At 55.3% G+C, this 27,927-nt stretch overlaps 5 protein-coding genes across 18 annotated transcripts; 1 reads left to right on the forward strand and 4 right to left on the reverse strand.

Moving 5' to 3' along the window:
• Positions 1-64: 64 nt before the first annotated feature.
• EIF3I (eukaryotic translation initiation factor 3 subunit I) lies at positions 65-7,901 on the reverse strand. The gene is made up of 11 exons (XM_025856075.2): positions 7,781-7,901; positions 7,595-7,687; positions 6,195-6,282; positions 5,598-5,663; positions 4,535-4,684; positions 4,327-4,454; positions 2,045-2,155; positions 1,834-1,923; positions 1,183-1,256; positions 384-476; positions 65-239 (listed from the first exon to the last, which is right to left on the reverse strand). The coding sequence occupies exons 1-11, from the start codon at positions 7,781-7,783 to the stop codon at positions 158-160; spliced, it is 978 nt and encodes a 325-aa protein (XP_025711860.2). The 5' UTR covers positions 7,784-7,901; the 3' UTR covers positions 65-157.
• On the forward strand, positions 7,836-20,631 carry TMEM234 (transmembrane protein 234). 3 transcript variants are annotated; one of them, XM_073903012.1, is made up of 5 exons: positions 7,836-7,917; positions 8,208-8,359; positions 9,406-9,472; positions 11,467-11,559; positions 20,231-20,631. In XM_073903012.1, exons 1-5 carry the CDS (start codon positions 7,902-7,904, stop codon positions 20,377-20,379), a joined length of 477 nt encoding a protein of 158 aa, XP_073759113.1. In that variant the 5' UTR covers positions 7,836-7,901; the 3' UTR covers positions 20,380-20,631. The 3 variants fall into 3 exon arrangements, with proteins under 3 accessions (XP_073759113.1, XP_073759112.1, XP_025711867.1); XM_073903011.1 differs by lacking the exon at positions 20,231-20,631 and adding an exon at positions 12,168-12,555; XM_025856082.2 differs by lacking the exon at positions 20,231-20,631 and adding an exon at positions 11,833-12,310.
• Positions 12,574-17,324, reverse strand: DCDC2B (doublecortin domain containing 2B). Of its 9 annotated transcripts, none has more exons than XM_073903004.1 (9): positions 16,901-17,019; positions 16,043-16,163; positions 15,897-15,948; positions 15,382-15,458; positions 15,023-15,154; positions 14,583-14,729; positions 14,430-14,469; positions 13,204-13,307; positions 12,574-13,064 (listed from the first exon to the last, which is right to left on the reverse strand). In XM_073903004.1, the coding sequence occupies exons 2-9, from the start codon at positions 16,051-16,053 to the stop codon at positions 12,734-12,736; spliced, it is 894 nt and encodes a 297-aa protein (XP_073759105.1). In that variant the 5' UTR covers positions 16,054-16,163; positions 16,901-17,019; the 3' UTR covers positions 12,574-12,733. The 9 variants fall into 9 exon arrangements, with proteins under 9 accessions (XP_073759105.1, XP_073759101.1, XP_073759102.1 ...); XM_025856083.2 differs by lacking the exon at positions 16,043-16,163 and adding an exon at positions 13,683-13,818 and having other exon boundaries at positions 12,722-12,947; positions 16,901-17,314; XM_073903005.1 differs by lacking the exon at positions 16,043-16,163 and adding an exon at positions 13,683-13,738 and having other exon boundaries at positions 12,813-12,947; positions 16,901-17,320.
• IQCC (IQ motif containing C) lies at positions 17,642-20,366 on the reverse strand. The gene is given in 7 exon segments (XM_025856070.2): positions 17,642-18,206; positions 18,208-18,291; positions 18,293-18,768; positions 18,891-19,000; positions 19,257-19,497; positions 19,721-19,864; positions 20,285-20,366. Coding segments are annotated over 7 exon segments (1,368 nt in total). The 5' UTR covers positions 20,327-20,366; the 3' UTR covers positions 17,642-17,935.
• On the reverse strand, positions 20,624-27,428 carry CCDC28B (coiled-coil domain containing 28B). 4 transcript variants are annotated; one of them, XM_073903009.1, is made up of 7 exons: positions 25,147-27,428; positions 24,861-25,062; positions 23,787-23,977; positions 22,463-22,629; positions 22,143-22,354; positions 21,919-21,941; positions 20,678-20,817 (listed from the first exon to the last, which is right to left on the reverse strand). In XM_073903009.1, the coding sequence occupies exons 3-7, from the start codon at positions 23,948-23,950 to the stop codon at positions 20,763-20,765; spliced, it is 621 nt and encodes a 206-aa protein (XP_073759110.1). In that variant the 5' UTR covers positions 23,951-23,977; positions 24,861-25,062; positions 25,147-27,428; the 3' UTR covers positions 20,678-20,762. The 4 variants fall into 4 exon arrangements, with proteins under 4 accessions (XP_073759109.1, XP_025711861.1, XP_073759111.1 ...); XM_073903008.1 differs by lacking the exon at positions 24,861-25,062 and having other exon boundaries at positions 20,624-20,817; positions 25,147-27,421; XM_025856076.2 differs by lacking the exon at positions 24,861-25,062 and having other exon boundaries at positions 20,624-20,817; positions 22,143-22,339; positions 25,147-25,480.
• Positions 27,429-27,927: the final 499 nt, after the last annotated feature.

The following is a 27,927-nucleotide window of genomic DNA, read 5'->3' on the forward strand; positions in this document are numbered from 1 at the left end:
TGGGGTGTCACTGAGGAGGGAAAAGGATGACACAGTCCCCACAAAATTTCTGACCAGAAACCACTTATTTCCAAACGAATTTATTACTCAGAGTCCAAAACTTTCTGTGAGCCCTGGTCCAGAAACGTCCCCCGGTCCTGATGGAGATCCAAGCTTCTTAAGCCTCAAACTCAAATTCAAAGTACTGTGGGTCGAAGTAGTGGATGCGGACATAACCATCTTCACCGCCGCTGCTGTAGCTGCAGAGACAGCGAGCGAGCCAGGGACCAGTCAAGTGTCCCGTCTGGGGGAAGGCAGGCCCAGGGGCGGGGGGGGGGGCAGGGTACGGGAAAGGGCCAGAGGCCAGAGCAGGGCTGAGCTCAGTTCCCTGCATGGAGCCCTACCTCTTGCCATCGGGATGGAAGGCAACACTGTTGATGGGCCCGAAGTGACCCTTGACTCTTCCAAACTCTTCTTCGAAGGCCAAGTGAAAGAACCTGGAGGAGGGTGGTGGGAAGAGACAGGTCACTCTCCATCTCCTTCCAAGACATGTTGGACGTACCGCTCCCCAAATGCAAAGCAGAAAGTGGGGAAACAGGGATGAGGGCGAATGAATGGGAACAAAATAAGAGAAGGGTTAAGACTGGACCCAAGCGTCTGCCTGCAATCGCGGCTAACACTTCGTTACTATGTGCTGGGCAGCAAGTACTAACTCGGGCATTTAATCTGCACGGTTTTATGAGGGGAGTATGTTATCGCTGTCCCCAGTATACAGGGGAGGAAACCAGGCACAGAGAGACACAAGGATGGGTCCAGGGCCTCAGAGGGAGCCCATGGTCATGCTCGCTAACTGCTATGCTACACACTTGTCACAGGAAGGCCACAAATCTGGCTGTACCTCCTAGCAGGCAATGAAACAAGAAGTCTCCTCAGGTGTATGGTTTGTGTCCATCACAAAAGACACTCTGTGGGGTTTCAATTTGGAAGAGCCCCCCTTTTTAAGATTTTATCTATTTATTTGACAGAGAGAGAGAGCACAAGCAGGGGGAGCGGCGGGCAGAGGGAGAGGGAGAAGCAGGCTCCCCACTGAGCAGGGAGCCCCACACGGGGCTGGATCTCAGGACCCCGGGATCATGACCTGAGCCGAAGGCAGACGCTTAACCAACTCAGCCACCCAGGTGCCCCCGTCACCTCTCTCTTTACCTGGCTTCAAACTTGCCAATCCTGGTGGAGGTGGTGGTTACATCCATGGCTTCCTGACCACCGCCCAGCACCACCTGAAGGGAAGAAGAAATTCTAGACAGGCCCGAAGGGCAGGCAAGTCCATTTTCTGTTTTTACCCTCAGCCCATAAGTTTTTTTTTTTTTTTTTTTAAGATTTTATTTATTTATTTGAGAGAGAGAGAGACAGCGAGAGAGGGAACACAAGTGAAGGGAGCGGGAGAGGGAGAAGCAGGTTTCCCGGGGAGCAGGGAACCCGATGCGGGTCTCGATCCCAAGACCCTGGGATCATGACCCGAACCGAAGGCAGACGCTTAACGACTGAGCCACCCAGGCGCCCCGCCCATAAGCTTTTATATTAGTACGTCAGACTGAGTATATCAGTACTCAGTACATGAGTACTCAGCACATCAGACTGAGATGATGCTAAGGGCAGGCCCAAAAAGATCCTTCAGTTACCCCCTGCCCTGCCCTCTGGGGCTTCCCGATCATTCGGCCTTCTCATTGCTCTGGTAATCTCCTCTCTACCTGACACTATTTCCTACAGAGTTCATATCTCAATTGCTAGACGAACACCTAGGTCCTGGAAGCATTCAAGGAATGTCAGCAGGAAGCCCAGGTGGGGTTCCCTTACATGGTCGTAGTTGGGAGAGAGGGCAGCTGAGTTGACTGGACGTTCTGTCCGGAAAGTCTTCTGGTGTTCAAGAGTTGTGGAGTCAAAGAGCTAGAGAGAGAAGACAGGGGAAGAAAATCTGTAACAGGAGTCTTCCTGAGGGAAAGCTGGGCAAGGGGAAAGCTTTGCAGGGGGTGGGAGCAGCCCTTCCAGACTCCTCACCCAGGCTCACCTTGGCTGTGTTGTCCTTAGAGGCGGTGACAAACATGGTCATGTCCCTGGATAACTGGATGTCATTGATCTGCCGGGAGTGCTCCTTAACATTCACCAGGACCTCTCCAGACTGGGGAAGGCAAAAGAGTGAGGGTCCAGGCAGCCCGAACTCCACCAGCCCCACTGCTCTGCTGGGGTTCTATACTGCTCCCTGTCCGGGCCGGGGGTGGGGGGGGGTCTAGGGCGGGTGAGCCTAAGTATCCCCTGAACCAACATTCACCCCCCACTCCCGAGCCCAAGCCCCCATCCCAACCTGTCCCACATGTACACACTTCAACACTGCTAGTCAGGCTAGGAAAACACGGGTTTCTGGTGACAAATCTATGGACCTAGGAACTAATCAGCACGTCACAAGGGGAGAGCCGTTTTCACTTCCTTCTTGTAGTCCCCGGATTGTGAACAGTCACAATTTGCCGAGCACTGTGCCATGCGCTCAACACCTGACTTCGTTCATCCTCACACCAACCCCATGAAGTGGGTCTTTTAAAGGACATTTTCAAAGGCAGAAAGTAAGGTTCAGAGGGGTGATTGTGACTCGCTGCAACCTGTAAGATGCAGAGAGCCTGAGCTCACCCCCTGCCCAGCCAGGGTGGGGGTCACAGTCCACTGGGACTGCTGCACGTCCAGCTTTTTCTAGATCTTCTCAAAGAGCCATTTCATCTCCTGACTTCCCTTCCCACACAGCAACCTGCTAGCCAGTACCGTACAAAGAACAGTTTGAGAGGCTGCCCTCAGAAGCACCTGTTGCTGCCTCAATTTCTCTCTCTACAAAACAAGATGACTGAAGGCCCACCACCCAGGGTCACGGTAGGGACACCGGGACTGTGTCTCATTTGACTTTGTTGTGACAGGAACCTGGCCTGTGTTCTGCAGACATTTATTAGATGATTAAAAGGCCTTGTGAGCACTGTGCCTCACACACAGCAGACCCTCAGAGACCTTTCTTTTCCTTTCCTGAATTATTTTTGTTGTTTTTAAGTAAGCTCTACGCTCACTGCGGGGCTTGTACTCACGACGCTGAGATCAAGAGTCTCATGCTCTATTGACTGAGCCAGCCAGGCGCCCCTTTCCTGAATGATTTTTACCTACTCTGTGAGAAGGATGTATTTTGGTCTCCTCCATCAATGTGGACACATGGTGGGGACCTATCTGGCTCCTGTATTTCAGGGAGTAAGCACCAGCTTTGCAGTCAGGCCTATCTGAAGGCACAGAACAGCTCCACTAGGTGCTGGCACCAAGCGTTATGTATGCCTCTGACCTTGGTTCCCATTCCTCTCCTGCAGGTGGGTCTGGGGCCTAGCGGACTGCAGGCAGTGTTTGCTGAGAGACTGACTAACCCTATGGCAGTACATGCCAGCATTGCCCAGGAACCCGGGCACCCAAACGAGAATCCAAGACAGGCCGGCTTGTCCCTCTCCTTACCCCCATCTCATCAGTCACCCCTGAATATCTCTTGACGCTGTCAGGGGCTTCATGTCCCCAGAGCTATTTCCTCATTCAGGTCCATTCTCTGAACTAAGCCTTCAAAAGCTTTCTAAAGAGAAAAATCTGATCACCAGTCACCATTTAAAGAGTCTCTACTGCCCAAAAGAAAAACACTCTTCCTTACCTCTTGACACTCAAAAAAAAAAATCTAGTCGCTATTCACTTTCCCCAACACTGTGTCCCAACAGCCCCAGACTCTCTTCTGAACAAACCTCCCATTCCCTTAACTCCGTGCTTTTGTGTGCACTGTTTTCTCCGCCATTCCGTGGGATGGCCTTCTCTTCTTGCTTGAAGCTCCACTTATTCTTCACGGGTTAATGTACGGGTCACCTTCTCTGTGACAGAGGGCACTTTCTCTACTTGGCTGAGACCTCTACGGCGGCACAACTCACAACCCGACTCCTGTGTCAGCTGCCAGTCTGGCTCCCTGGGGGCAGGGCCCACGTCTGATCCAGGGTCTTGTCCCCAGAGCCCAGCACGAGGCCTGGCACTCAGTGGCGGCAGGAAAGGGCTTCCCTGTGATCACTATGAACGTATCCAGAGTACTCTGTGACAAGTTTTTCAAACGCCTGATGTCATTTGATCCTTGCAACATTTTACAGATAAACAGGCTCAGTGAAATAACTTGCCTGGGTTCATGTAACTACAAAGTGGTGAAATCTGTGTTCGAACCCAGCCCTTGCTCTTCACTGCTGCGCTATTCTGCCTCTTGAAGGGAATCACTCTGCGGGGCATGGGCCCCAGCCTCCCCCTCACCTTGGCGCTATACTGGTTGAGCTCTCCGCCTTCGTGGCCTGCGATGATGCACTCCCCCAGGGGTCCCCAAACAGCACTGGTGATCTTGGAGTCGTTGCAAGGGATCTTCATGTAGGGCTCATTGTTATCTGGGGGGGGGGGGGGAGATGGGCTCTGGAGCCGTGCCCTTCACCCCAGCCCCAGTCCCAAACCCCCAGCGCTGGCTCACCGATCTGGCTTGGATCCCGCAGGTCAAAGAAGCTCACAAAGCACTGGTAGCCCATCTGCTTGTCGGTGGAGAACATGATGATATTGCCCCCAAAGTCAAAGCCACACGTCCGGACAGCTGAATTGGTCTTGAGTAGGGCCAGCTGCTTCCCTGGGGACAGGCAGAGTCTGGGCTACCCCTTGCCCTATGCCACCGAGGGGAGGACACTCTACATCTGCCTGCCCTCCTGTCTGCTGTGTCTCCTGCTTCAGTGACTATAGCCCGCCACCGCCTCCTCCCCACCATCTCTCCTCAGACATCCTGCTGCTACGTGAGCAGTGCGTAGCAATACATCTGTCTTCTCCTCAGAATGCCTTCCTCCAGAACAAGGATCTGCTCAAATTTCTCCGCATGTCCCCAGAACCTAGCATCAGCCTGGCACAGAATCGGGTGCCCAGTAAATATTTACTAGATGGAGCAGCTTAATAGGCTCCCGTGTCTTCGGTCTGCTCTTCCAATACTCCCCGCTGCTACCTGAGCTCGCCAAAATGAAACATACTCTTCCCTGCTCAAGGACCTCCACAGCATGCCAACTCCTACAGAACGAAGCCAAGCTCCTGAGTCTGGCATTCGAGGTCTATTCTGACCCTAGCCTGCCGCCTCTTCTCTCCTGACTATCGCATCCCCCAAGAAGCAGGAGGTCCCGTCAGATCAGATGACCTGGACAGGACACTTGCCATGCTTTCACTCCAGAATGTGCTAAAGTGATGACCTCTTTCTCATCCGTGAAGCCCCAGCTCTCATGACATTTACCTTGGGAAACCTTGCCGGGTTGCTCCCATCCCCACTCCAGGCAGTCAGCTGCCCCCACTCTGGCCTTCCACAATGCTCTGTGCTTTCTCTGAGGTGCCTTACAGCCTACTGCACCGCCTCTTTTCTTGTCTGTCTTCTCCTTGTCTCCTTCTCGTTCCTTAGAACAGGAGCCATCTCTGGATTTATCTCTGTTTCCCCAAAACCTGTTCACCTAAATAGGTACGCTGTAGATCCTCACTGTCTGGTGAAAAAGTAAATGATCCAGGCTTACCTGTTTCACAGTCCCAGAGACGACAGCTATTATCAGCTGAGCCGGTGAGGACATGTTTGGTGTCCCCTGAAGAGGGTGTTAAGAAACATGACTGAGTTCACCTGAGCCCTCGTCCTCCTGGAAAACCAACTGAATTACCTCCCCATTCAGCCCCAGACAGCCTTTCTTCCTCTCTTACCTCAGAGCATTCGAACCCCCTCATCTAGAACCAGAACTCGTGGGCACCTGGGGGGCTCAGTCGTTAAGCGTCTGCCTTCGGCTCAGGTCATGATCCCGGGGTCCTGGGATCGAGCCCCGCATCGGGCTCCCTGCTCGGCGGGAAGCCTGCTTCTCCCTCTCCCACTCCCCCTGCTTGTGTTCCTGCTTTCGCTCTCTCTCTCTCCGTCAAATAAATAAATAAGATCTTTAAAAAAAAAAAAAAAATAGAACCAGAACTCGTCTTGAATGTTCCCTCAACCAGTGAAGGGACTGGGGATTAGGTAATAGGTATCATTCCCTAGACCCACAATAGCATCCCAAACTCCCAACTCCAAGTCGGCAGCCTCTCTGTTGCTCGCAGACCCTGGGAGCACAGACTCAGAGCGAAGACAAGGATACAGTCAGCGTCTACACACCACACAGCTCCAGTATGGCCCATGTAAGTGCCCAGCCTCTCACCGTTCACAGAGTACCACACATTGACAATCTGGAGGAGTCAATGACAGTGTGACAGATGGTAAGCATCCCAGGCAATGGCCTCCTACTTAAGAGGTTCCCCAGGAACCCTCAGCAGCCTCTAGACAGGCCAGATTTTGCCCTCTCTTGCTCATCTCTTGGGAAACAGCAGGTTCCTGGTAAAAAGACCAACTCCTGGACTTTCCTCCTTCCTGCAGGTAAGTGGCAGGGCAGTCAGGGGGCTTGCAAAAAGACCTACATGCCCTTGTCCCAGTCCTTCCCGAAACCCCCACTACAGTGTTTCTCTTCTCTGAGCTTATTTTCCTGTCTGTAAAATGGACACAACAATAATGCCTTCTTCAAAGGGTATCTGTGAGGCTTCAATAAAATGATGTCTAAGGAATTTAAAATATAAGTGACTAACAATTCTCCACTAATATGCACAACGTACTTACTGTGTAAGCTCCTTACTTGAATAATCTCATTTAACCCTGAAGACAACCCCAGGAGGGGGTTACCGTTAGTACCCATAATTTATAAAAAGGGAAACCAAGGGGCGCCTGGGTGGCTCAGTTGTTAAGCGTCTGCCTTCAGCTCAGGTCATGATCCCAGGGTCCTGGGATCGAGCCCCGCATCGGGCTCCCTGCTCGGCGGGAAGCCTGCTTCTCCCTCTCCCACTCCCCCTGCTTGTGTTCCCTCTCTCGCTGTCTATCAAATAAATAAATAAAATCTTAAAAAAAAAAAGGGGGAAACCAAGTTAAGAAAGGTTAAATGACATGCTCAAAGTCACACTGCTACTCGGATGCAGGGCTCAGGATTCAAATCGGGTCGGCTGGCTTCCAAACTCCCGCCAAGAGAGTTAACGTCTTCCATACGGAGGTGTCTCAAAAGGCAGTTAAGTGAGGGACCGTTTGCACTCAGTGAAAAGCAGGATGGGGCCCAGAAGGACCTACTGAAATGAGACCAGGGACACCTCCAGTAAAGTAGTCCTCTGTCGTCCCTCACTGTCCAAGGATCTGCTTTCCCTTTCTAGAGGTGGTCCGTTCCCCTACCCTGGAAGAATAATCACTCTTGTCCCCATCTCCCTTCCATAATGTCTCTTGCTCTTTTTCTCCCGGCCACTCCTCCCACCACCAACAGTGTTCTTTCCCAGTATAATGCTCTCGCCCACCTACCCCGGGATGGTCTCTCCCCACCTCTCCTAATGGGGAGGAGCTCTTTGGTTCCCTTCTCACGGCAAAAACGGCTTGTCCACCCCTCGCCCGGGCAGAACGAACTCGCCCCCTCCCGACACCTTCCCTCCGCCCCAAGATCCCGCCGGCCCGCCCGCTGCCGACGCTCACAGGGTCCTTGGCCACCGTGAAGAGGAGGTCTCCCTCACGGTTGTACTTAATCTGCGTAATGGATCGCTCATGGCCCTGCAGCAGGATCGGCTTCTGTGGGGACAGGACAGGTGAGTCAGCGCCCAGGATCGGCCCCTGCCCCAGTCCCAGACCCCCACGCTAACACCCCAACTCAGGGGAACTCACCATCCCGGCGCTGACGCGAGGAAAGAAGCAACGTGAGTAGGGCCGGAAGAGGCTTTGGCGCCACTTCCGGATTACGGGTCTCCGCCCCTTCGGTCCCGGAAGTGGAGGGAGCGGCGTTGCCATGGCGGCGTCTCTTGGTGGGTAGGCGGCCCCGCCCCTCTAGGGGCTTCCCAAACCTTGCCCGGAGTTCATTTCCCGCCCCACCTCCACTACCTGACCTTCACCCCTGCCCGAACCCCAAACTCCGGGCTCTCGGACCCATCTCCCCGGCCTCCCGGGGCCTGTCCTACCCGCCAATCTCACCCGGCGCATCGGAGAGCGAGGGAGGGATGTGGGGGTGGCTGGCTGGGGAGGGGAGGCCCGAGGAGGGCCGGGCCGGCGGGCAGCGGTTTTGGGGGGGGGGAGGGTCACTCGCATCTCCATCCAGGACAGGTGCTGGCCCTGGTGCTGGTGGCCGCCTTGTGGGGTGGCACACAGCCGCTGCTGAAGCGGGCCTCCTCCCGCCTGCAGCAGGTTCATGAGCGGACCTGGGTCCGGCAGTTGCTGCAGGAGATGAAGACCCTCTTCTTGAATACTGAGGTGTGTCTGTGAATGGACCCTTTCTCGCGCATAGCTGCTAAAAATTTGGTCTCTGGAGTCAAACAAGGCTGGGTCAGAATCTGCCCCCCCACCAGCTTACTCGCTAGAAGCTCTTGGACGAGTCACTTGTCGTCCTCCTTGAGCCTCAGTCTCATCGTCTGTAAAATGGGAATGTTAGGGCGCCTGGGTGGCTCAGTTGGTTAAGCGACTGCCTTCGGCTCAGGTCATGATCCAGGAGTCCCTGGATCGAGTCCCACATCAGGCTCCCTGCTCGGCAGAGAGTCTGCTTCTCCCTCTGACCCTCCCCCCTCTCATGTGCTCTCTCTCTCTCTCTCATTCTCTCTGTCTCAAATAAAAAAAAAAAAAAAAAAAAATTAAAAAAAAAATGGGAATGTTAATGGTAACCATCTTATTGGACAGTTGTGAGGATTCAGTGAGGTGAGGCACAAAGAGCACTTAACACTGGGTCCAGTACGTAATTAGTGTTCAATCTATGGGTGCTATTAATAATATTTTATTGGTGATCCCTCCAACAGACCTTCCATGGGAGGACTTGGGGCTCAAATTGACCCTGGGGAGGGAGGATAAGGAAGGATATGGAGAACTACCTCTGACCCCAGTGCTGCCAGTCTAGGCTAGTGGGAAAGACAAGACATAGACAGAACCACCTCTCAGGACTAAGGGCCACGAGAGAGGTACTGATTAAGTGCTTCCTGAGTTCACAGGAGGGAGGCTGGAGCTAGGAGCCTCTAGGAATGCTTCTTGGAGGGAGGGACATTGGCATTCAGGGACTTGCGGGATGGGGAGGATGGGAACTAGCAGGGCTGAGGGAGAAGCATTCAAGGCAGAGGCATGGAGTTCAGTCAGTAACTTGCTGCCTGCTCTGGAAGGGTCCTTTTCAGAGGGCTAACCACTCTTTGGACCGTTATAGCTGTAAGGAAGCTTCCTTGTAGCTTCCTCCAAGGAAGGGCATTATCTAGAAGCTCAAAGAAGGCAGTGCTTCTCAGTCGAGCATCACACTGACTGCAGATTTCTTCTGTTTCCAGTACTTGATGCCCTTTTTCCTCAACCAGTGTGGCTCCCTTCTCTACTACCTCACCCTGGCATCAACAGGTGGGTCTCTGACTTAGAACTGCTATGCCCAGTGCTGGAGGCCACCTGGAAGAGTCACTTGGGGAGGGGGCCTGAAACACCCTGTTGCCATGAGTGAGGGAGAGCCACTACCTCTGGTTCCCTCTTTGCACCCTCTTCTCTGAGCAGCTGGGGCGCAGTGGGCCTATTATGAGTATGCTGCCAGGCACTTGGGTTGGTTTGAAGCCTGGTGGTCTTGTGCAGCAGTGGAGTCAGAGGGGAGGTTCATTTTGCTGTGCCAGCGGCTGGCCTTGACACTCCTGATTCCACGGTGTGCTACCTGCCTGACCTTGAGCAAGTCTCTTATTTGAGTGTTGGTTTTATATGATGGTTTTTGTAGCATTGAGAGGATTAAATTCAGTGTATGGGAAACATCTAGCAGAGTAGCTGGTACACACAGCAGGAGCTCAGTAAGTATGTATTTCCTTCCTCCCCCTGATTGTTGACTGTCCTCTGCTGCATCAGATACTGTACTAGCCTGAGTGGCTCAGTCGTTAAGCATCTGCCTTCGGCTCAGGTCATGATCCCAGGGTCCTAAGATCGAGCCCTGCATCGGGCTCCCTGCTCAGAGGGTAGCCTGCTTCTTTCTCCCTCTCCTGCTCCCCCTGCTTGTGTTCCCTCTCTCGCTGTCAAAAAAATAAATGAAGTTAAAAAAAAAAAAAGATACTTTACAGCCGTACTACAAAGATATTGCAGGTTTGGTTCCGGACTACCGCAATACAACAAATGTTGCAGAGCAGATCAGATGAATTTTTTGGTTTCCTAGTGCATATAAAAGTTATGTTTTATTTATTTATTTATTTATTTATTTATTTATTTATTTATTTGAGAGGGAGAGGGTCAGAGGGAGAAGCAGACTCCCTGCCGAGCAGGGAGTCCGATGCGGGACTCGATCCCGGGACTCCAGGATCATGACCTGAGCCGAAGGCAGTCGCTCAACCAACTGAGCCACCCAGGCGCCCTATAAAAGTTATGTTTAGGGGCGCCTAGCTGGCTCATTCAGTGGAGCATGCACTATTGATTTCAGGAGGATAAGTTCGAGCGTAGCATTTGCTTAAAAATAAAATTAAAAATAAAAATAAAGGGTGATAAAAATAAAAATAAAGACTGAGCCTGGGTGGCTCAGGCAGTTAAGCGTCTGCCTTCGGCTCAGGTCATGATCCCAGGGGCCTGGGATCGAGTCCCACATCGGGCTCCGCGGGGAGCCTGATGGGCTTCACCAGCTGTTTTGTTTGTCCATCTCCGTTTAGTTCAGCTGGGGCACAGGCTTTGGAGTCCGGCAGACCTTGGTTTAAGTCGTCGGTTTGCCTCAATATATGTGTCATCTTTGAGCTTTTGTTTCCTTTACACAAAGTGATAATGCTCTTCTCTCAGTGCTGTTGTGAAGATCGAAGGAGATGTGTACACAGTTGGCACTTAATAAATGGTGGTTGTGCTGTTACATTCATTCTACTGCCTCCTTTCGGCTTTGGGGCCTATCTGTCCCGATATCTTTGCGGTCTCAGGAGCTCTTCGAGTGCAAAGACCTCATCCTTATCTGCAAACCAGGGTGGTCCCAGTCCACCTTATAGTTCGGGTCTTCGTGCTGGAGTGGAGGGAGCACTGAATTAGAGTCGGGAAACCTGGTTGGAATCCTGAGCTTTGCTGCGATTTCATCAGGAAAATGACATTCCTTTTTTTTAAGATTTTATTTATTTATTTGACAGAGAAAGAGAGAGAGAGAGAGCACAAGGAGGCAGACAGGCAGGCAGAGAGAGAGGGAGAAGCAGGCTCCCTGCTGAGCACAGAGCCCGATGTGGGGCTCCATCCCAGGACCCTGGGATCATGACCTGAGCCGAAGACAGAAACCTCACCGACCGAGCCACCCAGGTGCCCCCCCCCTTTTTTTAAACAGGCTGTCTTGATAAAACGTGTTTTGTGCCTAGAAAGGCATTTTTTTGCATCTCAGAGATTTTTTTTTCATTCTGATCACTCAGATCTGACCCTAGCTGTGCCCATCAGTAACTCTCTGGCCATTGTCTTCACACTGATTGTCGGGAAGGTCCTCGGAGAAGATGTAGGTGGAAAAGGTAAGTCAGGCCACTGCAAGTGTGGGAAGCCACTCCTTGGGCCTCGCCACCCCAGTTAGTCCTTTCCCAGAGCTAGCTCCATGGGTGGGAAGGAGAAGATCTTTCCCCATCCCTCCCCTTTCCTCAGCAGCTCTCCTGCTTCCTGTGGCCATCAGAGTTTCCTTCCCCTGGGCATTCTGGGGACAGACCCCATCTGCACTGGTCCCTCAGCCCTGCACCAGCTCCTCCTAGCTTGGCTGGGCTCAGGCCCTCAATTTCTGCCCGTTCTCCCAGGAGCATTCACAGGCATGATGCTCACCGTGGTGGGGATTGCACTCTGCGTCATGAGCTCCGTGAGCAAGACCCAGGGGCAGCTGTCTGCCCTTTGAGTGGGCCGACGCCACCCTCCAGCCCTCCTGTGTCCAGGAAGCCCCTGAGCCGTGAGGCGCAGCCAGTGAGCACACGGACCTAGCACTTCCCCCTCTGAGCCTCAGCGTCCTCACCTCTTAGGGGGTGAATAGCTACCTCGTGGTGGCTCTCACAGGAGAACCGCAGTGAGAGATCTGTTCAGCTGCTCAGATTTAGCACAAGAGACTTCATACCTCCCCAGCAACCTTTCTGCCCCGCAGCTCTCCTCGTGCTGTCATGTCAGGCCCCTAGCCCAGCCGCCGTCACTATGGCCCCATCCAGACTGTCACAGCAGCTGGGTCCACGGAAGGCATGGAGACAGCCAGCCGCCTGTGCCAGAGATGCAAACAGGAGGCCTCAGGGCTGCCAGAGGCCTTGGCTGGCTGAGGCAGGGACCTGAGGGGAAGAAGGGACGTCGGAATGGCAGGTGTAGAGGAGATGAGCAGTCTACGAGCCTTGCCTGGCCCACCTAGAAGGTGGGTGGAAATCTTCAACTTCCTGCCCTTCTTAGACAGCCTGGGGCCCCGGCACCGCATCCCTTCCGCCACGTGGTGCGGTGCCCGGCGAGGGGTAGCCTCAAATAAATCTGCACCGAACAGACGGAGGACAGTTAAGTATTCTTTTATTGCAGCACACCTGCTCCCAAGTTTGTAGCCTCCCCCCAAGCTCGGTTGGCTCCTCCTGTCTCTGACCAGAGAACCCCATAGGAACATGGTCTCCATGGCTAGGGCTGCCCTGCTCTGGGCTGTGGTTTTAGGAGCAGAAGAGTAGGGCTGGGCTGAGGGGGCTACAGGGTATACTGTGAGCCCAGGGGCAGCACTGGGTCCCCTGGAACAGGCTGTTGGAGACAAGGATAAAACGTGGCTGCAGAGTGGCCGCCCCAGGTTCTGGCTGGACAGCGGCTCTCAAGGTGGCAGAGACGGGGTTGAGGCTGAGACCGCTGCCCCAGCCCCAGGCTGCTTTTCCAGGCACAGGGCCTCGCCCACCATCTGCGCTGCCCTCTGGAGGAGGCGGAAGGCCATAGAGAACGGAGCATTAGCGTCCCTTGTGGCCTCCAGCCCTCAGCTGAAGTTTCTGACCCCAGGAAAGGAAGAGACTTCACAGGTTTGCTCTGCCCTCTGATTTAACAAGGTAGGAGGTCGGGCTTGGAGAGTTAGATCTGCTCACAGTCCCAAGGCGGGGGCTCTCCCGGGACCCCAGGCTGCCATTCCGGCTCAGAGCTCCTGAACCAACATACTGCTTGCAGCCCCCACCCACCTGATCCAAGGGTTCCTCCGTGCAGGTGTCTTCATCATCTGCCACTTCCTGGGCCCCTGCTGTCTCCTTCCTCGGGTGGAGAGTCTCGTACACTCCCTTGACTCCTGACGAAGGAGGCGGTGTCGGCGGATGCCCGTGCTGAGCAGCCCTGAGCCTTTTCCTTGCCCCTCCCTCCCAGCCCCGTCCCCTCCACAGTCCCCACTACCTTGGAGGCTGGCAGGGTAGCTCTGAGGCGGGCCATTGGCCCCCATCCCTTCCAGATCCCCCCCCTGAAGTTTCCCTGTGCCTCATTTCATAGTGCCAGCTCCCCACAAAGAAGCCAGGGACTGCATGTGCACATGGGGCAGCGGGAAAGATCTGTGTTGAGGTCAGGGCCAGCTCTGTCCCCAGGCATTCTGCCCCCATGGACCTCTCCCACAACAGGGACCATTCTGTGTCACTGTCAGAGGGTGGGTGAGAAGGGCCTAGGGTCCCCTCACCTGAGGGAAATGAGAGCGTGGGGAGCCTGTTGCTCGGCTGAATGGCCTGCTGGGGTCTGGCATAGAAAGCAGATGGCTCAATGTGGCTTGGTTCCTTTGGAGAGGGCTGGGGTGCCTGTGCCCTGTGGCCCTGGGCCTGTGGAGGACATACTGGGCTTGGACTGGGGGTGATGGTTGTTCTTGCCTTCTCTCCCACCAGGCCAAGCTTAAATGCCCCTGGTGCCTGTGGGAGCTGGGGAGAGATGCCCTCCATCTTCATAGCCTGCATCCTCCCTCCTGGCTCCCTCTTCCCATCAGGCTGCCTTATCCAGGGACAGAGCCGCTGGTGCCTGGCACTCAAGAGGCCCAGTGAAGCCAGGCCATGTCCTCCGACCCCCACCCAGTGCTCACTGGCTCATCTCTTGGGAAGGCTCAGGCTTGGGATCAGCTGGGGAACTGGACCCCGCTACGCCAGAGAGGCCAGTTCTCTCTCCCAGCGGCTGCCTGGCCAGCAGAGTCCACAGGTGTTCATTGAGCCAGGCTGAGCTGTCCCCAGCTTCTGGTCTGGCCCTTGCCACTCAAGACCTGTGTCCCCCTGAGCAGCTGACTTCACTCTGGGGAACCTGAATGCCTCCTCTGGGAAATGGGAGGGGTAACCTGTGTTCCACAAGAGGATGCAGTGCGATGTGGAGAGAGCCTGAGCTGGAGGAGAGGTCAGCCAGTCACCCACCTCCTTGCCTGCCTCCCATGGCCTCCCCTGTCACCTACCCGCGGCTTGTGTGGCTTAGACTTTGGGTCTGGGGGGTGCCTGCAATGAAAACAAAGGGTTTATAGTAAGTAGGCAGAGCAGGCATGGGATCAGGGTCGTCTCCTCTGCTCTACCCCGCCGCCCCACCACCCCACCGCCTGACCCGTCCGTACCAGCAGCCCCTGGGCAGTGAGGGGCTAGGCACCAGCAGCTCCACATAAGGCAGGGCCTGGAACTCCTCCTCTCCGACCGCCACATAATAATGGCCATTCACCAGAGCCTCTCTTGCTGACAGTGGGAGCCCCTCCAGGCTGCAGAGTCTGGGAGAGAGAGGTAGGTGGGTAAAGCCCAGTGGACAAGATGCCTCTTCATACTCGGCAGACTATGACGGGGTAGGTGCGGCTATGCCAAGGTACGCGTTGGCCGCTGACCCTCCGAGCACCCGGGCCAGTCACCTCGGCTCTGCCCTGGCTCCAGGGGCTCAGCTGTGGGGGCCTCTTCCTGTGTCGCAGAAGGAAGTCCCATTTGGGGAGACGTGCTTTCCTTTCACCTTGTTGTCCGCAAGGACAGCCAGGACCAGCAGGGAGGCTCCCTCCCTGGGGCCCACACTCACTTGCATACAGCCCCGGCCTGCAGTTTGGCCTTCTCAGTCAGGAGCTTCAACACGGTTTCCCAGTCCTCGCTGGCAGCCTGGGACAGCTTCAGGCTAAATGGGGGACTTACCAGGTCCCCATTCCTGAACACACTGGGACAAAGAGCAGTCTGGTAAGGAGTGGGGTCCCCGGAACAGCCCACACGTGAGAGGAAGAAGGGCAGCACAGGGCCGGAAGATGGTCTTATGAACCGGGGCATTGGTCTGTTTTCACCCATCAGGCATGTTGGGACCAGGGGCTCTGGGAGCAAACCCACCCACATTTTCTTGGTCTCACTGAAACAAAATCTATGCTCCTGCTCCCCGACACCGGCACTCACTGGATGTAGCAGGAGGAACCTGCAGGTGGTCGCGGTCTAAGGGTCCCGTCACCTGGGTGGTGAGTCACAGGAGGACCCTGAAACCCAAGGCAGGCCCTCAGATCGGGAGAGAGTTGAAGCCTTTGGCTAGGGGTGGGTCAGTCCAAGGCGGGTAGGGCGAGTGAAGGAGAGGGCAAGGAGGGATGGGATGGGTCACACCTTTCACCAAAGGAACATTCTACCTCCCCGTAGTCACATTCCAACCACCACCTTGCCCCCGTATGTTTTACAGCTTTCTCTTTCCATTGGGGACCACAACCTGGCGATAAAGGCTGGGCGAGGAGCAAGGGATAGTCTTGAAACCCTGTACCCCAGGGAGGGTAGCAGCTGGCTCCAGAGTGGATGTGGAGAGTGGCCCCCAGGGACCTGACAGATCCTGTTATTTCCAGAGGCCCTGATTTCCCAGATCAAACTGGGGGCAATCCCAGTTAAGGGTGAGAAGACAGGGCTGGAGGCCAGCCTCCCCCAGGACTCACTGGTAGTCTGCTGCCCTTCCCACCTGGATCCTTCCGTCTGGGGGATAAATAGCTGAAAGGACAGATGGGTCACAGTTCATCTTGGGGAGCCTGAGACCTCAACACCCTGGTAGCTGCCAGAGTGAGGGTCTAGGGCTACAGCTTACCAGGTGTCCATCCCCACCGGGAGAGTCTCAAGACATCTGTCCAGAAACAGATGCTGGCCCTTGAACCTGCCCTAGGGCCCAGCGCCAGGCTGACCATCTGGACTGGGAGCTCAGACGCAAACTGTTAAGGTTAAAGGTCAAGAGAACCTAGTTCATTAAGCATCATACTCTGTCTCAAATTTTCTCATTCACGAGCTTTCATCTCATTTTCTGTAACAGAGAAAGTTATGTGACCTACAGTAACACGGAAGTAAGTGACAGCCCAGATTCTGTGTGGCTTCCCACCCCTTGCTCCTTACGCTACCATAAGCAACCCCAGGGGACAGCTGAGTAGCACCTAGAAGCCAGATCTGAGTTGGGAGCTCAGATACTCAAAATTCTTCTCCCATCTTGGAAGGCATGGCCCCACTCTGCAAATGGGGATGGCCCCAGCCCATGGAGAGCACAGGATGCCTAATCACAACAGGGAGGAAGCGATGGATGGATTTAGCATTTGATGATGGTGGTGGTAGAGGATCCAATCAAGGAGAGCCTTTGGAAAAAGGGGCTCCAGCTGCAGAACGTTCTCCTCGAAGCCTGGTCCTGACTGTGATGGGCATAAACATCAGTGTCATACTTGGCCTACAGCTGTGCCTTCGCTGTCTGTAACTTGGATACTCTGAGGCAGGTTACTCAGCCTATCTTGAATTGATTCCCCATTCTAAAGAGCGGGGAGAAGACCGCCCCCGAGTCGCGCTGCTGTATTCCAGGAGAGAACACACACTGTGCCTGCACATGCACAGGAAGCCCTGAACATGAATACTATTGCTCTGGCCGTTCCCTCCCTCCCGCGGCTCTAACCAGCCCCGGCCCACTCACTGTAGCTTGCGGAATCTTTCGAAGCCAGCAGCCACATACTGCCCTCCATTCTGCAAGTCGGCCAGGTCCGTGACAGGGTGGCCACCACGAGGCGTATAGAGGGCCCGCACAGCCACCGGGGCCTGCACAGTCGAGGTCACCTCACAGAGGAAGGTCTCCAGGGTGGGAAAGCGGCTTTGGCTCACCACCAGCTGGCGGCCTGGGGAGAAGGGGTCCCCGTTCCGGTATACCACCACCCTCTTGGCTGCTGGATTGCCACCACCGGCCATGGTGTGTCCTCAGCGAGAGACGCAGAGCCGTTGCCAGGCAACTAAGGCAGGCTGGGAGCAGGGCCAGTCAGAAGTGGAATCCTGCCCCTTCACCAGGAGGGCGGGAGAGACTGCAGGGCCTTCAGGGTCTCATCTGGCCGGCCCTTGGTGGGGCCTCCCGAGAGCTGGGCGGGTCTGATCACTATACTGGAAGGAAGACCCTGTGAGAGAGGCAGTGGTGGGGAACACACCGAAGCACAGATGTTCTAATACTGGACAGAGGGAAGAATCCGCAGAAGCTCCCTGCCACTCTGCAGCCCAAGGGCTGAGCTCAAAAGAGGATCAGCTTTGGGGACTGCTCCCAAGGATGGCCCATCTGCTCCTGGACTGTGGCTCCCAGCCAGCCCTGGGGAAGGGGCCCCATGCCAGCAGGAAAGGAACAAGAGGGCCCAGTGTCTATCCTGGACAGAGGCAGAAGATGAACGCAACCAGGTGCAGAATCCATGAGAAATCTTTATTCTCCATTAGGCTCCCCACGTTACTTACCCCAGGAAACTCCCTATCCCCAAATCTGGATTAAACCACAGGCAGAGGATGAAAGTATGTTCTCCCTCTGCTCCTACTGGTGCCAGCTATTTGCTCCAGCTTCTCTTGGCCCCATTAGCCACCAACAGTCAAGGGCAGAAGGAAGAGCTGGTACCAGGGAGCAAGGATGAGGCCTGCCTCCCTCATCACCCTTTCATAGCACCCCGCTTTGGAACCTGGTCTTCCCCTGGCTCCCCAGGGCCTAGCCTGGTGGTCCTGTTTTCCATGGCCTGTCCCTCCAGTGGTCCTCTCCCATGTGGGCTGACCCTGTCAAAGACAGTTTCTCAGACGGCCTTGATCGCCATGGTACAGTCCTCTGGTTTTTCCCTTCCTCATGGCTAGGTTCATTGGCGGTTCTATCCCTGGAGCTTTTCTCACTAGAGAGCTGGCCCTTAGCTGGTTTAGTCTTCCAGATACCCTGGCCACCATGCTCTGCCGAGGTCTCATCCCAGATGCCACAGTCCTCCGAGGTCTAACTTCCGTGGCCTAGCTCTTTGGCTATCAGGGTCTCTGTGTTCTGGCCTCCTGGGAGACTTGTCCTCAATATCTGGGACTTCACAGTGTGGGCATCCGGGTCCGGGCCTTTTCGGAACAGGAGCCCCTAGGTTTGAGGCCTTTGGGGGTGTGGTCATGCAGGACGGTCATTAGCTGCGGGCAGGTCTGTCCAAATGTCTGTTCCCCATGGTCTGGCTCTTTGGTGAGCCTGCCCTCTAAGGCCTGGTTATCTGATGGTGTGGGCAGCTGTGGCAGAGCCCTCCTGTAGCATGGGTCCCTGTACTTGACCCCAGCAGTGGTTTTGTCTGTAGTGGCCAGTCTTTCCAGGGACTTGCAGGGTGGTGATTTGAGCCTCCAGCAGTCATCCACGTGGTCTGGCTCCCTAGCAGTCCTGTCTCGGTAGGACTGGTTTTTCAGTGGCGGGCTTGTTTGTGACCCAGCCCTCTCATAGGTCTGTGCCCTGCGGTGTGGGCACACGCTGGGCTCGTCTCTAGGCTGGCTGGCCTCTGGGGATGTCAGTGTTTGTTTGAGAATTAGGTACTGTTGGGAAAGAGAACAGACACTGTACCAGGCAGGACTGCTTGAGCACAGAGCAGGAGGCTTTTCCCTAACCCCCACCCTTGGCCCTAAATGTGCAGGCAGGGCTCCAAGGGAGTGCCTACCTCCTTACGGCTATTGATGGCCTGTTGTAGCCACAGTAGTTCCATGGCCAAGTGGTTGCGGTGGTACTGGAGCTCAGTCTGGCTGCGGGGCAATCCTAGACCTGCAGCTTCTGCGAAGGAGGGAAGAAAAAAGGGAGAAGGCTTTAGGGGTACACACTGGCTACTGGCTACCCTTAAGCCCTGGCACTCTCCCCCTGCCCACCCCCGAGTTGCCCTTAACGAGGCACTGGGAAGAAAGAGAGGGATGCAGCTCATGGAGCACAAGCCTTTCTACTTTTCAGATGGGAAAGCTGAGGCCCAGAGCAGGTCAGGGGCTTGCCCTGAATTGAGGCACAGAGGTACCTGGGTTTTCCATCCTTGACGCACCTCTGGTCTCCCCTTGGCTGGGATTCCTGGCTTTCCTGCTGTGCTCATCCCGAAGCCAAAGGCTGTCACCTCCGCAGAGAAGACTTCCTGAGTTTGCAGAGCTGTCTCCTGACTTCTTCAGCATCACCTCCCCCAAGACAGCTTCTCTCTCAGGTTCTTTACATGAGAAGCTGCTCCGCAGTTCCTGCTCTGGATTTGGTGCCCTCCCTTGAGGTTTCTGGGTCCGATGGGATTTTGCCTTCTGAGAAATCAGAAGTATGAGAACCTCACAGCTAAACCCTCCAAATATCTGGGTGCCAAGATTTAGCATACAAGGTGGTAAGGATTAAGGATTGGCATGTGAGGAGTGCAGTCTCTTCCATCGAGAAAAGCTTGTCAACAGGAAGGGTGGATTCTACCATTTCCTTGAATCCCCTCTCCAGGTCCCTCCTACCCCTCGCTTCTTCCACTGGGGTGTATACTACCGCTGGGAGAAACTGGGGCCTGGGAATCCAGCCCTCTGTCCACTGAAGCGTGCCCAGATCACCCTCGATTTCTCGTACAATAGCTTCATACTCAGCTCGCAGATTCTGGAAGTGGCGTCGGACCAAGAAGCCCCGGACGCAGGCCTGGCGTGGAGAATAAGGGGGAAAGAAAATGCTTATCACTGCACAAGTGGGGGCATTTGGGGGGGTTTCCTGGAGAGGTCGTCCCAGGGACAAAGAGGGGCTCTGGCCGCGGGAAAAGGCTGGGTGATGCTGTACGTCAGGACAGTCTCCGGGGGTTCAAGGGAGGATGCCGGACTGGATCCCTCTCTTGAATTTAAGGCCCTTCCCACCACTTCCTCGATCCCGCAGGAGCGTGTATGGTGGGAGTGGAAGGCCGGTGAGGGTCCGTGGTCCCAGCATTCTTCAGGGCGGTGGGGGTGGGACGGTAATTCCAGAGGCGGACACGAGGGTAGGTGACTGAACGTGGTACCCTCATCTCGTTCGAAGGTCCCAATCCGAGATCCCGTGGTGGGAATCGTGCGCCCCCCGCCCGCTCCGTACCTGCAGCACCGACACCCTCCGCATCAACCGCTCCCGCTCCATCCCGGCGCCAACAGACCCGCGGCTGGCCGGGCGCCTGCCAGTTGCGTCACTAGTCTGCGCCGCACGCAAGGCCCCGCCCTGCCGTCTCCAAGGCAACTCGCTCCTCTCGCGGCCGCGGCCAGCCTCGGGGGGCCGGTTCCCAATACCCACTTCCAGACCCACCCCCCACCCCCGCCACACCGAGCGGGACCGCCCAAACCACGGTGTGTCGCAGAGGGGTGTCTCTGCGGAGGCCGGGTTCCGGGGGCCCTCGCCGAGTGAAGGCGCAAGGAGGGAAGGAAGCAGACGGAGCCGGTGTCTCTTTTTTTCTGGTTTAATGCCATCCAGTGCCCCCCTCCCCCGTAGCACCTGGGGAGCCGCGGAATACCCGATCGAGTCCATAAAAGGTCACAGTTTGAAGGGAATGAGAGGGGCAGTCTGGGCCTGGGTCCGACACCTACACAGCTGACTGCTCCTCAGGCTCGGCGTTCTCGGCCAGGTGCAACTTCTGTCTGTGCCAGTCAAGGATTGCGATGCTTTGGACCCCAGTCTTCCCAGCCCTGTCTGTCCATCCTGCACCGGCTTAGTTTCCCCAACTGCACAAAGAGGCGGGGTCGGAGGACTCGGGTGATCCGTGGTCCAGGTTGCAGCCCACACCCGCCCTTCTTGCTATAGGTAGCTTACTCCCTTCTCTTTTGGTCTAGATCTTGCAGGTACGTGCACCCGCACTGTTTCTGGCTGAGACTAGATGGGGAGATAATCTAAATCAGTGAAAATAATTATTCAATGTTGAAAGAGTAGGAAGACATCAGACAAGCTTTGCCATGGATTGGTGTCAGCTAAAGTACTTGCAAAGATTTTCTTTCTTTTAAAGATTTTATTTTGGGGGCGCCTGGGTGGCTCAGTCAGTGAAGTGTGCGACTCTTGATTTTGGCTCAGGTCATGATCTCAGGGTTGTGAGATCGAGCCCTGCAGGGGGACTCTCTCCCTCTCCCTCTGCCTACCCCCTCTCCCTCTCTTAAAAGAAAAAAAAAGATTTTATTTTTTTTCACTAGTGTGACTTAAAAGGTTCTATTTTAATTTTTTTAAAGATTTTATTTATTTATTCGACAGCGAGAGAGGGAACACAAGCATGGGGAGTGGGAGACGGAGAAGCAGGCTTCCTGCTGAGCAGGGAGCCCAATGCGGGGCTCGATCCCAGGACCCCGGGATTATGGCCTGAGCCGAAGGCAGCCGCTTAACGACTGAGCCACCCAGGCACCCCAAAAGGTTTTATTTTTAAGTAGTCTCTATACCCAACATGGGGATCGAATTCACAACTCTAGAGATCAAGAGTCCCAAAAGCTCTACCGACGGAGCCAGCCAGGGGCCTCACTTGCAAGGATCTTCCTAAGTGGATAAATCACATTCCCTGTAACTCTCTTTCTCCTGATATTTGGGACAATTCTGCCTGGGGGGCAGTTTGTGACTAATTCTGCTTCAGTAGGACAGAAAGGAGAGACGTTGGTTATATTGTAAATACTCCTAGAGGGTGGTGGGGAGAAAGAAACTGATTTTGTCTGTGGGAGGTGTGGACACACACACACACCAGCAGGGTCCCCTGGAAAGGATACATAGAATTACTAAGATCTTCCAGCTGTCAACAGAGAGAAAAGGAGGTTCCTGTCAGGAGAGGCACCAGGCCCAGCCCCAGATGCTCTGCAAGCCATCTTCTGGTAGGGGTTGGGGCTCCATGCACCCCCAGCTTTTCACCCAGGGGCCGGGAACAGCTTTGGGATCATGTACCTCCCCCAGCCCCCAGTGGCCCCGGGAACAGAAGCACCCAGCCCTGACCCACATTGCTGAGCAGCTGGTCCAGGTTTCGGTCAGCCATCGTCTTCTTCTGCTCCTCGGGCAGCCCCTCGGTGACCGCGTCCTCCTCCTCCTCCTCCTCCTCCTCCTCCTCCCCGCACACATCCAGGCTGAAGTGCAGCCGGGCCAGCTTCTCCTGCATCTCCCGCACGTGCTCCAACTGCTCAAAGGAGCATTCCTTCCCTGGACAAGACCCGTCTGAGCCCCGGGAGCACCTTGGGACCCTGGCCCCAGCCATGGCCCAGAGACCGGGCCCTCGAGCCCCACCCACATACCCCTCTCAGGCAGCCCCTGGTGGGAACTCACCAAAGGCCTGCAGCCGGCCCGAGTGGAAATCATTGAGCAGGTTCAGCAGTCCCCCCTCCATCTCATAGACGTCCGTCACCTCGGTCAGAAAGGAGTGCTGCAGGGGCGTGCCTGCAGAGCCGCCCCCGCTTCCGGCCAGCGCCGGGCGGCATTTCTCCTTGCCTACCCTGGGTGGGGTGGGCATGACCATGGTCACAGGGTGGGGGCGGCCAGGTACCCGGAGGTTTTTTTATGCCCTCTGTCTCTGCGCTAATTCATCTTCCTATCTACTCCTGAACAGAAACGGATGTTTGCTCTTGCAGCCCTGCCCTGGGGCACCAGGACTGGGAAGGGACGGGAGTGGGTGAGCAGGGGTAGGGAGAAGAGGTCAAAGGAAGTCTTTTTTCTTCAGATGACGCTCCTAGCCAGAATTGGGCCTGGAGGGGGGCTTTTGGGTTCCTGTCCGAGCCCTGCGCTCATTCCTCCCACGGCCCTGGGGGAATCGCTTGTCCTCCCTGGGGACAGTTACTCCTTATTGTCATGACAGCCATCTTAACCTCTCCCAAAATGTCTTTCTGTTCATCTCCTCTTCAAAACCGTTTTGAATTTTCCATTGTCCCCAGGATAACACTGAAGGACCCTTCTCAGCCTGCCCCCCCTTTCCTGTTGCATTTCCTACTGTTCTTGCTCCAGCCCTGAGCTTCAGCGACACCCCACCGTGGCCGTCCCCAGGCAGATCTCTCAGGCAGGTAGTGTGCAAAGCCACAGGGGGGCACAGTCACGGGAGAAAGAACACCTTGTGTTTCGTGGGAAACAAACATGGAGACATTGTATGGTAGGATACAAATCCCCAATTATTAAGAAAAATTAAGCAAAAATTCATATTGTACATCTGAGTCTCCCCTTACCATCTCCTGCTCCGTGACACTTGAGGGCCACCAACCACCTGTGGTTGCTGTGGAACCACCCAGGTTCTGAGAACCTCCCAGGCAATATTTTTCTTCCATACTTATGTCAGGCAAGTCCCTCAGCTTAGACATTCTCTCTCTCTGTCTCCAGTGTGCCCTACAGCCTCTCTTTCTGGCAGCATCACTCACTCCCTGCTCTGAGGTGCATCAGCATGGTGTGAGATCCCAGTCACCCATCTAGCCTTTCCCCTGCACCTGAGGGCACAGACTGGGGCTGAGGCATCTCTGAGTTCTCTCTCTCAGCCCCAGGGAAGGCATTAACTGTTGCTAAGGCTAAGGCTTAAGCTAAGGCTGTCTTTACCTTCCTTCCCACAGGGCTCAGCCCAGAATTGGGGTGGGGTCCCTCCCTCCTTGCCCTGCTTTCCTTCTGTACCCACCTCTTGAACTTGGCCCGCTGCTTGGGGGACGGCAGATGAGGGAGTCCCAGGGCCAAGGAGCCGCTGTGGCTGGTGGGCACAGGGACCCTTCGTAGTGTTCCCGGGGCCTGGGCTGGCTGGGTCAGGCAGGGCTTGGGACTCCTTTTCTTCTTCTTGTCCTCCATTGGATGCTGGCTGGGCCTCAGGTCCCACTGAGATAGTGAGAGGCAAAGCCATCACTTCACCCAGCCACCCCTGAGAGCTGCACAGGAAGGGCCCTGGGACCTTCCCCCTGTCCCCTCATAACTGCCAGGGCCTCGGTCCCCTCCTCTGTCCAGGATGGGCAGGCCCAGATGCCAGTGCCCTCCCGCTGGGGTCTTGGATGTGTATTTGAAGGACCTTCCAGGGCCTACCCAAGGCACCCCCCCGCCCTCCAGCGCTGGCCTGAAAACCTGGCCGCTGCCTGGAAGGGCTGGACCAGACACTGTTGTCCCGCTGCTGCTGGGGTTTCCTGTCAGGAAGCTGGCAGAGGAAACGGAGGGGGAGGCAGCGAGGCTGTGAGCCAGCAGGAGGCCAGTGGAGGGTTAGGGGTGTCTTCACCAGGTTCTCTTGTATTTATTTAATCAGCTGTCCGGGCAGATGCTGACAAACTTTGTCGGCAAGGGAGGTGACCAAGGTGTGGATGGGGGAGCCTGGGAAGACCTCAGTGTCAGGCAGGCACCCCCTGAGGATGGGTGAGGGCACTCACTGTGGGATCCCCTGCCCACTAGGACACTGGCATCCCTCCTCTTCCGCCCACCCCCAACCCGAAACATTAGGCAACTCCCAGAAGTTCTCTGGGACGGGCTCCCTGCCGCTGCGGCCAGGGTGGGGTGGGTGGTCGGGCAGCTGGCGGTCTCGGCCTCCAACAATGGCTGGCCTGTGGCTGGCACTGCTCAGCTCCGGTCCAGCTCCACCCCCTAAGCCTCAGGTCGGCCGCGGTCCTCCCGGAGGAGGCCCGGGGGCTCTTTCCAGGGGCTCTCCCAAGCTGCTCGCTCCAGGCTGCCGACTCTGGGATGGTGGCGCCACTGGGGGCATCAGCATTGAAATTGGCACCTGGCTGGCCAGCCCCAGGGGGGTGTGGTGGAGGGGAGACCGGAGCACGTCCTCCGTCTTGCGTTGAAGCAGCTTGGCCCAATTAAGGACTTGATAGAAGAATTGGAGCAGGAGCCCCTGCTCCCCAGGAATGGCTGGGGGCCATCTGGGATCTATTTCCCATGGGGAGTCTTCAAAGCCATGTGCCAAAAGGATCGCTCAGCTGGGGAGCCAGGATCCAAAATGGAGCGTCAGGCCCGAGACGTTCCGCATCCCCTCCCACACATCCTGGAAGGGGGCAACTGACCTGGAGGTGTGGCGTCGGGAGCGAGGCTTCGGGGCCGTTCCCTCCGCGATCGGCGCTCTCCTCCTAGGGAGCCGAGCGGGTGGAAGTAGAGCTGGGAGGAGGTAATTTGCATTTAAAGAGAAAGTGACCTTCTTTAGCGGTTGGGATGCATAAGATGGGAGGAGCCTACAACAGTTACTAGGCTGTCCCTCTCACTTGACTTTACCTCCCCAGCTGAGCTAAGGTGACTAACGTTGGTTGTGTGCTGGCAATCTAAAAAACTCACTTTCCCCTCAGTTTGGGGAGAAGCTATAGTCCCTTACAAAATGGTGGTGGCTTTGTCAGAAGGCCAGGGTGGGGCGATAGGGATGGGGGGCAGAAAATGTACATAAGCATGTAAGATATATATAAGCATACAAGATATATATACATAAGCCTGTAAGCAGCAGCAGCAGGAAGAAACTGCAAGAGAAGATAACCACCTATTGAGTCTGGGTCCCCTGTTAAGCACTTTACGTACATTTAATCCTCATAACAATCCTGCAGGAAGATACTGTCATCATCCCATTTGCCAAAAGTAAACTATAGTCTTTTGAGGGTAATACTACTCACCCCACGATACCCAGACACTTCTCGCTGGTAAGCAGTGGGGGCTATATTCAGCGCCTGATGAAGTGATGGGACCAAGCCTCCTCCCTCCCCACCCCCAGGTCTAAGAGACACGTGTGGGGAGCATCATGTCAGAGGGAAATTGGTGTGATTACCTGGCACTTGACCCCAACCCCCAGGAGGCTGACCCAGCGCTGCCCGTGCTGCCTGGGAGGCCAGATCAGTGGGGCAGCTATTTAAAGACCTGGCAGAGGCTCCCAGCTCAGGTCCCCAGAGAACAATCTAATGCAACAGGAGACAGGCTTATCCTTGGCCCGGTTGCCCTGTGGTCCCAAATAACTGCCCCAGGGCAATGTTCACAGCACCCCGGTCCCCTTTCCCCTCCCATGGGCAGGAGCAGCTTCCTGGGACCTGGGCCTCCGGGTAAGTTAGGGAGGGATGGGTTCTGTTTCCACAGGCACCCACGCAGGGACCTTTCCCAGGTGCTTCCAACACCTAGACTGTTTCAGAAGGGGAGACATTAATTCAGGACTTTTTCAATAACCAAAGGCTGGAGGGAGGGGTCTGCAAAGGCAGAGAGAACAAGGGGTAAGCTGCTCTCCTCCAGCTGCTAGAGGGGCACCAGGGCTCCTCCAGGAAAGTGGTGGCAGGTGCAGGAGCACCCCCTAGGGTGAAGCTATCCTCAGAGATGCGTGGCATGGGAGCTTCAAGAGTTGGGGCGGCCTCCCTGGACTCCTTCCAAACATCTTTGACTGTGGCCAGCCCAGAAAACTATCAACCTGTTTGGACTCTGATCAGAAGGGGCAGAGGCTCCGAGGGGACAGTCACAGCCAGTGTGAACACATCTGCTTGTGGAGGCCTGGAGGGAAGGGCCCTTTACTTGTCTCTGCTGTTTGTTGGGCATTCACATACCATCCTTTGTGCCAGGCCAACCCAGGCTCCAGAGAGAATAGGGTGCTGGTACAGGAGCCCCAACTTTTGCACCTAGGTTGGCAGGGTGAGCAGGAATGTGTAAAAACCCAGCCCATTCTTCAGAACTGCATGCAGAATGTGGTCTTTTCAAGGAAGGTACAAAATCAAAGGAATTCACAGGTAGGCCAATACCAAAGGATGCTGCCCATGGCGGACAGCCCTGAACAGCAGTGATGACAGTGTCCAGCCACCTGATTTTGGGCCTCAATTGGCCTATGCCTACATCTCTGGTCTCCTTACCTTATGCCTTCCTCATGGATCTTCCCAATGTCCTGTTTAAACACCTTCAGTGGTTCCTCCTGTCCTCTGGATCTAGCCCAGATTCCTTAACCTGTCACACAGACCCCTGGTGACCTCCTGCCACTACCCTCCTGTGCACCTGCATTTCTAGGTGAACTACTTCACTACTAAATCAAGTTGTCAGACTTTTACCTGTCCTTTGTTTGGGTCATAAGGCCCTTCCAGGTGTCCACCTCTAGCTCTTTGCTGAAGGGGACAGGGGCTTCCTTTATGGTTCCACAGCACCACCACCGTTTCTTCATCTAAAAGTTATCTTTCGGGGGGCGTCTGGGGGGCTCAGATGCTTAAGCGTCTGCCTATGATGGCTCAGGTTGTGATCTCCCGGTCCTGGGATAGAGTCCCATCTTGGCCTCCCAGCTCAGCGGGGAGTCTGCTTCTCCCTCTCCCTGTCTCTCCCCCTGCTCGTACTCTCTCAAATAAATAAATAAAAATCTTTAAAAAAAAAAAAGTTATCTTTCGGGACGCCTGGGTGGCTCATTTGGTTAAGTATCTGCCTTTGGCTCAGGTCATGGTCCCAGGGTCCTGGAATCGAGTCCCGCATCGGGCTCCCGGCTCAGCGGACAGTCTGCTTCTCCCTCTGCCTGCCGCTCCCCCTGCTTGTGCGCTCTCGCTCTGACAAATAAAATCTTAAAAAAAAAAAATTAAAAAATAATAAATAAATAAATAAAAGTATCTTTCTCCAGGGCGCCTGCTGGCTCAATCAGTAGAGCATGTGAGTGCATGATCTAGGTATGAGTTCAAGCCCCACACTGGGTGTAGAGATTTTTTTTTTTTTCTAAAGATTTTTCAAAGGGGCGCCTGGGTGGCTCAGTCGTTGAGCGTCTGCCTTCCGCTCAAGTCATGATCCCAGGGTCCTGGGATCAAGCCCCGCATCGGGCTCCCTGCTCGGCGGGAAGCCTGCTTCTCCCTCTCCCACTCCCC

This window comes from Callorhinus ursinus, unplaced genomic scaffold, assembly GCF_003265705.2.
Source record: "Callorhinus ursinus isolate GAN/ISIS: 27379988/994484 unplaced genomic scaffold, GSC_fseal_2.0 scaffold18, whole genome shotgun sequence".
In the NCBI taxonomy this organism is placed as follows: Eukaryota; Metazoa; Chordata; class Mammalia; order Carnivora; family Otariidae; genus Callorhinus; species Callorhinus ursinus.